Below are 12,757 nucleotides of genomic sequence, written 5' to 3' on the forward strand. Positions count from 1 at the left end.
ATGTAAACACTGGACAAAGCCTTTGGCCCAACAGGAAGCCCAATCGAGCTCATGATCAGAATATGCGTCAGGAGATGGGGGAGAAGCTTCCTGCTTTCACTTTTTGGCTGCAGGGGCAGCTAAATTGCTTGCAGCACAGAGAGGTCATTCAGGTGGCTGAGCTGGATCAGTTAAGATTGGACCAGATAGCCAGAGGCACCCAGTCCCATGACCTGATTGCTTGGGGTCTCCGACAGTCTCGTAAGACACGTCCCCCTCCATCTTTTGTTGAGCTGATCAGAGCGGTACGGGAAAAGGAGAACATGTTGGGAAGCGTGGGAGGGCTCCGTCAGCAGGGTACAGTCCTCAGTAGTAGTCCCCCTCCGGTGAAGTGACCACAGATAGCCTACCCCGGGGAGCGGTAGAGGAGACTGAGGCAGAGTTGAGAGCGGAGATATGTCAGCTCTTAGCAGGTGACCCCCCCCCTCCATATGGTGGGGGGGGGGGGCGGATCCCCCAGGGGACGAACAATGCGGAGGGCTGCTGGCAGCAAGTGTCACACCAGGAGAGTGAGCCCCCAGGTATCTAAGCACAGGGAGTCGTTGGGAAAACTTAGAGGAGACCCAGTGAGGGAATGGCCTAGTGTCTCTGGAGGAACATGGTCCCAGCAATGTACCAAGGAACCCCCAAAAGTGGAAGGCCCAATTCCTGAAGGCTTAGTGGGTCCATTAGTGCTGGTTTGTCCAGACCCTGTTGAGAAGAGCAGCGTTTCAATTCTGGTGGGGACCAAGACCCCTCTTGTTGAAGAAGCTCACAGAGACCTGAAAGGAGAAGGCTGGCAAGAGCTTTCTGGGTACATTGTCCGTGCATCCAGTGTTTCGAGATGCTTTTGAGGAAGTTCATGACTGCATCAGACCGGCTATCAAATTTAGACAAGGGACTGTGTGGTTCACCCAGTCGAAGCCAACGGTAGTATGGTCCTTGGAAGTAGCAAGAGTGATGGGGACACCCAAATTTCCCCAGAGTGCCTGAGGGCAAGGCACACTTAGTGGATGCTCCAGAAGACCACGAGGGGGAGTCAGGATTTCCTGCTAGGGTACTGGTGAGGCCCGAATTGCAGAAGCCCTCAGTTGTACAGGCAAACAGGATGGCAGTGATTGTCAGGAACACTACCAAGAGGGAGGTCACCTTCTAGCGGGGGATGCCCCTGGAGCATTTGTTCCCGGTGACGGTAATGTCTAGTGCCCCTGTGAGACACGCCAGGGAGAAACTATTGGAAAAAAGGGGGAAAGTTGACCGCTGAGTCATTCAACTTCAGGGACTCCCCGGTTCCTGAAGGTTGGAAGAGGAGATTGGTAGAGAAGAACATTGAAGCTGGAAGGTGGCTTTTCCACTAACGAGTTTGATGTGGGTTGTTCCAAGAGCACACGTCACACTATCTGAGTGACTGAGGATACCCTGTTCAGAGAAAGGTTGCGGCGACGGGCCCTGCAGAGGGGGAGGACGTTCGGCAGCACTTGTGTAAGCTGAAGGAAGCTGGGATCATCACCAAGTCCTAAAGCCCCTATGCGTTCCCAATGGTAGCAGTCTACAAGAAGAATGGGAAGGTATGGACATGTGTGGACTATAGGACTCTTAAACAGGTGCACCATCCCTGACCAGTATACTGTCCTGAGGATTGAAGACATGCTGGAGTGCCTGAGTGGTGCAAAGTGGTTCAGTGTGCTGGACTTGAGGAGTGGATATTATCAGATCCCCACGAAAGAGGCCGACAAAGGAAGAACGGCATTTATATGTCCCCTGGGATTTTTCCTGTTCGAAAGGATGCCCAAGGGCACCTTGGGAGCTCCTGTAACCTTCCAGTGGGTCATGGAGAACACAGTGGGGGGATATGAACTTGCTTGAGGTATTGGTATATCTGGATGACCTCATAGTATTTGGATCCACCTTGGAAGAACATGAAGCGAGGCTTCTGAAGGTGCTGGGCCACCTGAAAGCTGAAGAGTTAAAACTTCCCCTGGATAAGTGCCAGTTCTGCCAAACATCTGTTGGCAACGATGGGCACATAGTCTCGTGTGATGGAGTAGCTACAGACCCAGCTAAGATCAAGGCGGTTACCATTTGGCCAAGACTGCAGACTGTGAGCGCTCTGTGCTCATTCCTCGGGTTCTGTGATTACTATTGGAGGTTTGTGAAAGGCTACGTGAAGTGAGTCACCCTTTGAATCAGCTTCAGTGCGGTTACCCTCCTTGGGGACGAAAGGGAGGGGGAGAAAAGGACAGGAGGGTGGAGAGTATCGGAGCCCTGCGGACCGAGGTGGGATGCAAAATGTGAGGAGGCCTTTCAGTTGCTGAAGGAACTGCTGACCCAGGTGCCGGGCTGGCTTTTGCGGACCCCCAATTGCAGTATATACTGCACACGGATGCCAGCCGACAGGGTTTGGGGGGGGCATCCTGTATCAGGATCAGGGCTCTGGGTTGAGGCCCATAGCGTTTTTCAGCTGGAGTCTGTCACCCTCCGAGAAAATCTACCCCATGCACAAGTTGGAATTTCTGGCGTTGAAATGGGCGGTAGTGGATAAGCAGAGAGACCACCTCTACGGGGCAAGTTTGAGGTGAGGACGGACACCAACCCCCCAACTTATATGCTGACCTCGGCAAAACTGGATGCCACAGGCCATCGGTGGTTGGCGGCATTGTCTGCCTAGGATTTCAGCCTGAAGTAGTCACCGGGAAGCAGGAACATTGATGCTGCTGCTTTGTCCCGACAGGCACCTGAGCGTTCCTGCCCCAGGGGTGAAGGCCATGTGTCAGTCTGCTATCACTGTGAAGGCAGAGGAAAAGGAGGGGCAGGAGTGAGCGGCGGATCAACTGGGGGCTTCTGATGCCGCCATCTCCCAAGTTTATTGTAACCTGACTGCTCTGAAGACAAATCAGCTGCCGGAATTGAGTTCTAGGGAAGTGGCTGCTGCTCAGCGAGATGATCCTGGCAATGGTACCATTTGGGCGATGGTCGAAAAGGTAGACATGGCTCAGGCAGAGAGGACGAAACATGCATCAATACCTCCATTACTACGAGAATGGCCTCTGTTTGAGTTGAAGAACCAGATCTTATACCGCAGGGGTGTCAAACTCATTTTAGGTCACGGGCCGGATTGAGCAAAATGCAGCTTCATGCGGGCCGGATCAGTCGGACGCATATGAACGCAGCTTTCATTGCCTCCGTTTTTTCAGCCTGCTCTCATGCGTCTCAGTCTCTGCTATAACTACAAAGTGTTTCACTTTACAAATTCCATTTCTTATGAAGAAGACTGCCGAGCAAGACTGCCGAATAAACACTAAAAACCCTGAAAACCTGGTACCTGAATAAACTCAGCATTAGCCATATCATACGCCATAGGCGCTTCGATTACTGGGGCCAGCTTTAATAGTAATTAGATATTATCTCGCGGGCCAAAGATAATTCCACCGCGGGCCGGATTTGGCCCGCGGGCCTTGAGTTTGACATATATGTTATACCGGGTCACGTCACCCCCAGACCGACTCCAGAGTTGCCAGCTGGTTCTGCCCAAGAAGTATTGGAGGATTGCATTGAAATCACTTCATGATGATTCTGGACATTTGGGGGTGGAAAAGACCTATGGATTGCTCAGAGACCGGTTTTATGGGCCCCGAATGAAGTCAGAGGTCGAAGAATAGTGCAGGTCATGCATTCGATGCATACAGCGGAAGACATTGCCTATGTGGGCGGCTCCCTTGTTCCACCTGCAGAATGCAGGGCTTCTGGACCTGGTGTGTATTGATTTCCTGCCAGTAGAACCCGATGCCAGCAACACAGCGACTATCTTAGTCATCACGGACCACTACACCAGATATGCTCAGGCTTTTCCTACCAAGGACCAGAGGGCGTCTGCGGTGGCAAAAGTGATATAGTAGAAGTATTTCATTTATTATGGCCTTCCCAGGTGAATACATAGTGATCAGGGACGGGATTTCCAGAGCAGACTCATCTGTGAGTTACTGGGCATGCTTGGAGTTGAGAAGTTGAAGGCGACGCCCTATCACCTGCAGAGTGATCCCCAGTCAGAGGGGTTTAATCGGACCTTGCAAGACATGCTCGGGACCCTGGAGATGAGTAAAAAGAGCAGGTGGAGTCAACATATTGGGCATCTGGTTCACAGTTATAACTGTACACAGAATGAAGCTTCTGGGTATTCGGCATATTATCTGATGCTTGGGCATGAAGCAAGGTTGCCCACTGACCTTTGTTTTGGGACTGATGAGGGTGATTTATCACTTAAGACTTATCTGAAGTATGTATCTGACATGAGAAGAGAGTTGAAAAGGGCTTATGAATTAGCTGGGATGGCGGCTGCCAAACAGAATCAAGGGAATAAGAGGAGGCATGATCAAAAGGTGAGGTTCTCCCAACTCCTGCCAGGAGACCGAGTCCTCATAAGCAATTTGAGGCTACCTGGAAAGCACAAGTTGGCCAACCGCTGAGCAGCTACGCCCTATGTGGTGGAGAGTCAGGTGCCAAACCTACCAGTTTCCTGGGTGAAACCAGAGGATGGGAGTGGGCCTGTCAAGATTCTCCATTGGAACCACCTGTTGCCCCTGGGGCAAGAGGTGCAGGTAGACCCAGAGTCCGACTTGAGCCTACACCCAGTAAGAGGACTCTGCAGAAACACAGGGCAACTACCAGGCCCCTAACAGGTGAAGTTAGGCCAGCACCCACCCGAGAGGGATACTGATCCGGAGGATGAAGACCTGGATGTGTGGTATATGCTGCCTTTTGCTAACTCCCCATTGATTGAGGAAGAGACTCCCTGCCCTTCTCCCATTGAAGACGACGAGTGACGTGGGGGGGGGGGGGTGCTATCTGTGGGCAGCCTGGGTTGCAGCGGGACTCTGTTGGGGAGGAAGCGGGGTTTGGCCACAGGACAGAGGGCTCCGAGTTGCAGGTGGGCACAAGTGATAGATCGGGGGAGGTCTTGCCAGGTAGACTGGAAGTAGATGAAGGGGTGCAGAGGTCTCAAGAGAATTAGGAGACCACCAGATAGGCTTCCTACATAACAGCAGGGGAACAGAGTGTGACCCCTACTGTGTTGGGGAGCTATGTCACTGCCTTTTACACCTGGATTCGGTTTAGTGTTTTGCAGGAAGGGTTGGCGAATTATCTCAACGTCATGAGGACATGACTAAACTTGGTGGGGGGGGGGGGGCGGGGGGAGAGTGTAACATGCTGTAAGGATTCATTGCTAACGTAGTGGTCTCTCTGTAATGTTTCACTGCTAATGTAATGGTTTCTCTGTAGCAGCAATGTTTGGGTTATGACTAGAGATAACGGGGTTTTGGAATGCGGGGGCAATCCAATGAGAGAAATGTTGTTCTTTCTTGTGAGGTTGTAAGACAGATTTTCCCAGTCCTTTGCCGGGGAGAGATGAGGAGGGAAGACGCGAGTGGAGAGAGTTGGTAGACTGCCGGATGGAATGGACTTGGAACGAGGGACCGAAGGTCAGCGACAATCGGAGGAGGTCGATGGTGGACAAGGCTTATCAGTGAGCTCCAACATTTGCGCATTAAACTGCTTTATGAGAATGATCCCTTTTTCTTTTTTTTTATTTTCTTTACTAACCATATAGTCAAATTAAGAATTATAAAGCTCAATCGTTTAATCGCATATTGTGTACTGTTTGTTATTCCAGGGTACTGATTTGTAACGGGACATATTGCACAGCATCCACCCAAACAAGATTTCTTGAAAGTCTGGCCTTGCCGGGGGCTATCACCCCCTATACTAAGCTGCTGGCCAAAGCAAAAGTTACACTTGCACTTGCCCTAACTAGGTGCAACACCTCATGTTTACCTGGGTTAAACTCTCTGCCAATATCTGCAACTGATCTATATCATGCTGTATTCTTTACCAGTCTTCTACACTATCCACAATTCCACCACTCTTGGTATCATCCAGAAGTTTACTAACCCATCCATCCATATTTTCATCCAGGCCATTTTATATATCACAAACAACAGAGGTCCCACACAGATCCCTGCGGAACACCACTAATTATAGACCTCCAGCTCAAACAAGTCCCTTCAACCACTACCGTCTGTCTTCTATGCACAAGCCAGTTCTGAATCCAAACAGCCAAATTGCCATGCATCCTCCATGCATCTGAATTAGCCACCCCTGAGGGACTTTGTCAAACACCTTACTAGAATCCATGTAGACAACATCCTCTGTCCTACCTTCATCAATTTCTCTCATCACCTTGTCAAAAAACTCAATCAAGTTGGTAATATATGACCTGCCCTGCACTAAGCCATGTTGGCTCTCCCTAATTAGGCCATGGGTTTCCAAATGCTCAAATATCCTATCCCTAAAAATTTTCTCCAGCAAATTCCCTACAGATGACGCTGAGATTCACTGGTTCATAGTTCACAAGATTTTCTCTTGTTCCCTTCTTCAATAGAGGTACAACATTATCCACTTGCTAGTCCTCCAGGACCTTGCCTGTGGCTAGAAAGAGCAAGAAGATACTGGTCAAAGCCCAAGCAATATATCATGCCTCTTTCAATGACCTGGGGTAAATCCCATCAGGCCCTGGATAATCCACCAAGATACTCATTAGGAGGTCCAGCACTTCCTCCTCCTTGACCTCTAAATGCCCTAACATATTTATACACTCAACAATTATCTCGTGGTCCTCCATATCCCTTTCCTTGGTAGATACTGAAGCAAAGTATTCATTAAGTACCTCACTCGCATTCTCCACACCCAAGCAAATGCTCCCACCTTTATCCTTGAGTGGTTCCACCCCCATCCTAATTATCCTCTTGCTCTTGATGTATGTATAGAACCAGACCAACCAAATAATTATCTTGTAAAAGCTGTAATATTATTTCCACCACAAGATGGACCCAGCAGGCAGGTACATGGGGACACTGCCAGTTGCTCTCCAAATCATGTACTGGCCTGACATAGAAATATATCGCTGACCCTTCACAGTTACCACATCTAAATTTTGGAACTCTCTCCCCTACAGCACCATGGAAGCACCGTCACCAGAAACCTTGCAATAGTTCAAGACTCACCTCCATCTGCTCAAGCATAATTAAAGACAGGTGATATATTCTGGCCTTGCCAGTGATGCTCAACTCTACAAACCTTCATAAGATCTTCATAAATTTGAATCTTCTTTTGCCTTTAACATAGGGAGGGGTTACAGGAAGTAGAAAATGCAGCAGAATGCAGTTTCACCAGTCCCTTAGGTGGTCAGCCCATACCCACCTGTATCCTGATCTTGGCCTCAGCACCATTTTACTGTCTCATCCTGACATGAACTTCTGATTCACAAAACAGACTGTGTTTGCTGGAAGCAGCAAAGCTGTCACTCACACTGAGTGAGTGTCACAAGAGCTCACCTCTGTGTCATCCATGGCTGTACTCGTGGTGGTCCCATCCACCGACGGATTCAGGCTGGTGGAGGCATCGTAATCCAGGGTCGCGATAAGAACCTGGGCGGCCACCTCCACCAGGGGCTCTCGGTAGTCGGAGAAGAGTAGGTGGTTGTATGGAATCCCATAGCCTACAGGGTCGTAGGCACATACAACATTCAGCAGCGATGTAAACAGTGGTAGAGCATGTCTGAAACAAAGCAACCAGCCACAGGTTAGACAGGCCAGCTAATGGAGCAGACCTTACACTTCTTAATTAAATCAAACACAACAGAGAGATAGAAGTCACAAAAGATATAAAGTCCAGGTCAGAATAGTTATTCAGTAACCACAGTGGGGCTGGCTGAATGATTGGTCAGAGACAACACAGTGGGGTTGGGTCGGTGGTCAGTCAGTGACCACACAGTGTGGCTGGGCCAGCGATCAGTCAGTAACTACACTCTGGGGCTGGCTGAGTAATCAGTCAGTGACCACACAGTGTGGCTGGGCCAGCGATCAGTCAGTAACTACACTCTGGGGCTGGGCCAGCGATCAGTCAGTAACTACACTCTGGGGCTGGCTGAGTAATCAGTCAGTGACCACACAGTGTGGCTGGGCCAGCGATCAGTCAGTAACTACACTCTGGGGCTGGCTGAGTAATCAGTCAGTGACCACACGGTGTGGCTGGGCCAGCGATCAGTCAGCAACTACACTCTGGGGCTGGCTGAGTAATCAGTCAGTGACCACACAGTGTGGCTGGGCCAGCGATCAGTCAGTAACTACACTCTGGGGCTGGCTGAGTAATCAGTCAGTGACCACACAGTGTGGCTGGGCCAGCGATCAGTCAGTAACTACACTCTGGGGCTGGCTGAGTAATCAGTCAGTGACCACACAGTGTGGCTGGGCCAGCGATCAGTCAGCAACTACACTCTGGGGCTGGCTGAGTAATCAGTCAGTGACCACACAGTGTGGCTGGGCCAGCGATCAGTCAGTAACTACACTCTGGGGCTGGCTGAGTAATCAGTCAGTGACCACACAGTGTGGCTGGGCCAGCGATCAGTCAGTAACTACACTCTGGGGCTGGCTGAGTAATCAGTCAGTGACCACACAGTGTGGCTGGGCCAGCGATCAGTCAGTAACTACACTCTGGGGCTGGCTGAGTAATCAGTCAGTGACCACACAGTGTGGCTGGGCCAGCGATCAGTCAGCAACTACACTCTGGGGCTGGCTGAGTAATCAGTCAGTGACCACACAGTGTGGCTGGGCCAGTGATCAGTCAGTAACTACACTCTGGGGCTGGCTGAGTAATCAGTCAGTGACCACACAGTGTGGCTGGGCCAGCGATCAGTCAGCAACCACACAACAGTGATGGATAGCTGGTAAGTGTGCCCACAGTAGTGATACGGAGGTTGAGTAGATGACAGACAGGGACCACAGAATGAAATGGGTCTTTGAAGCCAATCAGTAACTGATTAGTTCATGTGAAGTAATATCCAAAACATCATGAGGCAGCATTGTAGCATAGTGGTTAGCACAACGCTTTGCTGTAACAGTGACCCAGGTTCAATTCCTGTCACTGCCTGTAAGAAGTTTGTACATTCTTCCCATAACTGCATAGGTTTCCTCTGGGAGCTTCAGTTTTCTCCCACATTCCAAAGTCATACCAGTTGGTAATTTAATTAGTCAGTATAAACTCTCCAACAATTAGGCTAGAATCAAAACTGGGGGATTGCTGGTTGGCATGCCTCGAAGGGTCGGAATGGCCTATTCCACACTGTATATCAATAAATGAATAAATGAACAAACATCATGTAGGTAGACAGCAAACAGAGTCAATGTTTCAGGTTGACAGCCTTTCATAAGTTAAGGGCAGGAAAATGGACACACATCTTTGCTTTTCCTCATCATGTCTACTATAATTTAGACAACACATTTTTTTAACGTTCATTCTTTTTGACAAGTACGTTCACTGTCATGGAGCAGGAATAGAGAAGATTGGAAGGACCGATGGGAGCTGAGGAAGAGGTGTTACAAGAGATTCACAGTGGCCAGGAACATCATACTCATTCCCGCTCTACTTGCTTGCTGGGGCTCACCGGTTCTCTGTTGAGCAGAAAAACTGAACCCAAGGATTGAGAATATTCCCTTCAGATGTAGGCGGAAGGTACACAGCCTCTGAGAAACAAGTCAGCAGCAGTTTTAGCAGCTCTGTCCTGAGGGAACAAGAGAAGCTTGATTGAGGAAGGGAGCTGCAACCCTGCTTTAAACAACAGTAAATGCCCTTCAAACTGCCAGGCTAGGCTTGGCAATGACTGAATGCTCAGTCCAGCTGCACATATTGATCATAAACTTGTGTCACTGTAGTGCTGATGTCCCAACTACAAAAGGCAAACACAGTTTCTTCTCTCAAATGCAAGCTGCTTTAAACCCATCCCCTTGGAATCCAATGGTTAGGAGCTCAGAAGCTTTTGTCCAAACCATGCAGCGAACTTCTGCTGCCACTTCCCCAATCCATGGGGTCAAAGGTTCAATCACCTGAGTGCTGAACTCATTTCTGTCTTACACTTACCTTGACCTCATTCCCACTAAACAGCCCACCCTGCTGCTTCCCTTCCTAACTTCACACAAAGTGATTTTAGGTCATAAGATTATACGACGTGGAAGTAGAATTAGGCTATTTGCCTATTGAGTCCACTCCGCCATTCCATCATGGCTGATTTATTATCCCTCTCAACAGCATTTTCATGCCTTCTCCCTGAAAGCTTTAACATCCTTATTAATAAAGAAACTATCAATCTCTACTTTAAAAATATCCAATGACAGGTGTCTGTGGCAATGAATTCCAAAGATTTACCACCCTCTGGCTAAAGAAATTCCTCCTTATTACTGTTCTAAAGATACGTCCTTGCATCCTGAGGCTAGGCCTTCTGGTCCAAGATCCCCCACTGTAGGAAACATCCTTTCCACATCCACTCTATCTGGGCCTTACAATGTTCAATAGATTTCAGTGAAATGCCCCTTCACTCATTCTTCTAAACTCTAGCGAGTACAGGTTCAAAGGCATCAAATGGTCCTCATATGTTAACCCTTTCATACCCAGTAGCATTCTCACTAACCTCCTCTAGACCCTAAGTGGCAAAAACTGCTCACAACACTCTAAGTGCAGTCTGACCAATAAAGTTTCACCTTTACCTCCTTGCTTTTATATTCTAGTCCTCACGAAATAAATGCTAACATTGAATTTGTCTTCCTTACCAACGACTCAACCTGTAAATACCTTTAGGGAAACCTGCATAAGTCACTCAAGTCCCTTTGCAGCTCTGAGTTTTGAATTTTTTCCCATTTAGAAAATAGTCTACACCTTTATTCCTTTACCAAAATTGCTAAACCTCTAGGGATGATCTTTGCATCATCAGAGAGGTAGGATTTATGAACATTTGGAGAGGCAAAATATGATTAGGAATAGTCAACGTGGCTTTGTCAAAGGGAGGTCCTGCCTTACGAGCCTGATTGAATTTTTTGAGGATGTGACTAAACACATCGATGAAGGTAAACCAGTAGATGTAGTGTATATGGATTTCAGCAAGGTATTTGATAAGGCACCCCATGCAAGGCTTATTGAGAGTGGCACGGGATCCAATGGGACATTGCTTTGTGGATTCAGAACTGGTTTACCCACAGAAGGCAAAGAGTAGTTGTAGACGGGTCATATTCTGCACCAGTGGTGTGCCTCAGGGGTCTGTTCTGGGACCCCTACTCTTCGTGATTTTTATAAATGACTTGGATGAGGAAGTGGATGGATGGGTTAGTAAATTTGATGATGACACAAAGGTTGGGGGTATTGTGGATAGTGTGGAGGGCTGACAGAGGTTACAGCAGGACATTGATAGGATGCAAAACTGGGCTGAAAAGTGGCAGATGAAGATCAACCCAGATAAGGGTGAGGTGATTCAGTTTGGTAGGTCAAATATGATAGCAGAATATAGCATTAATGGTAAGACTCTCGGCAGTGTGGAGGATCAGGGGGATCTTGGGATCTGAGTTCATAGGATGCTCAAAGCTGCTGCGCAGGTTGACTCTGCGGTTAAGAAGGCATATGGTGCATTGGCCTTCATCAATCGTGGGATTGAGTTTAAGAGCCAAGAGATAATGTTGCAGCTATATAGGACCCTGGTCAGACCCCACTTGGAGTACTGTGCTCAGTTCTGGTTGCCTCACTACAGGAAGGATGTGGAAGCCATAGAAAGGGTGCAGAGGAGATTTACAAGGATGTTGCCTGGATTGGGGAGCATGCCTTATGAGAATAGGTTGAGTGTACTCGGTCTTTTCTCCTTGGAGCAACGAAGGATTAGAGGTGTATGATAAGAGGCATTGATTGTGTGGATAGTCAGAGGCTTTTTCCCAGGGCTAAGATGGCTAACACTAGAGGGCACTTTTAAGGTCTTTGGAAATAGGTACAGAGGAGATGTCAGGGGTAAGGTGGTGGAGGAAGATACGATAGGGTCTTTTAAGAGACTCCTGGACAGGTACATGGAGCTTAGAAGAAGAGAGGGCTATGGGTAACCCTAGGTAATTTCCAAGGTAAGGACATGTTTGGCACAGCTTTTTGGGCCGAAGTACCTGTATTGTGCTGTAGGTTTTCTATGTTTCTACGATTCTAAAATGCATGAACATACTCTTCCATATAGTATATTCCATCTGCCACTTCTTTTGCGACATACAAGGTGAAAAGAAGTGGTCCAAACATCAACCCCTGAAGAACATCATTAGTCACCGGTAGCCAACCAGAAAAGGCCCCCTTAATTCCCACTCTTTGCCTACTGCCAATCAGTCAATCTCTATGCATGCTGGTATCTTTCCTGTAATACCATGGGTTCCTATCTTGTGTCATGTACAGTAGCTTGTCAAAGGCCTCCGAAAGTCCAACTAAAGAATATCCACTGACTCTCCTTCGTCTATTCTGCTTGTTATTTCCTCAAAGAATTCCAATATATTTCTCAGGCAAGATTTTTGCTTAAGGAAACCATGCTGACTTTGGCCTATTTTATTATGTGCCTCCAAGTACAGGCAGTCCCCGGGTTAAGTACGAGTTCCGTTCCTGAGTCCATCTTTAAGTCGGAACAAGTACATCCGGTATTATTTAGCATCAGTTAGTCAAACGTTTGTCTTAGTATATAGCATATATTTTACCTTTCTATGCATATAAAACACTTAAGAAATGTATGTATTCCAATAATTAAACCATTGCGTTGCTTAGTAATAACTGTAGCTTTCATCGGGGCAGGAACTTTCACATGCTCCATTATTCTCACTTTATCCGTTATCCTTTAAAATTGTTC

General features: G+C 48.1%; 1 protein-coding gene across 2 annotated transcripts in view; it reads right to left on the bottom strand.

Annotated features, from left to right (window-relative positions):
* LOC140714928 (protein HID1) overlaps positions 1 to 12,757 on the bottom strand; it is a 278,586-nt gene that overhangs the window by 170,566 nt on the left and 95,263 nt on the right. For both annotated transcript variants that reach the window (XM_073026599.1, XM_073026598.1), the window contains exons 6-7: positions 9,515 to 9,631; positions 7,407 to 7,629 (exon numbers count right to left, since the gene is read on the bottom strand). In XM_073026599.1, the coding sequence (XP_072882700.1) occupies positions 7,407 to 7,629; positions 9,515 to 9,631 (340 nt within the window). The remainder of the gene's footprint in view (positions 1 to 7,406; positions 7,630 to 9,514; positions 9,632 to 12,757) is intronic.

Source organism: Hemitrygon akajei, chromosome 22 (genome assembly GCF_048418815.1).
Source record: "Hemitrygon akajei chromosome 22, sHemAka1.3, whole genome shotgun sequence".
Classification (NCBI taxonomy): domain Eukaryota; kingdom Metazoa; phylum Chordata; class Chondrichthyes; order Myliobatiformes; family Dasyatidae; genus Hemitrygon; species Hemitrygon akajei.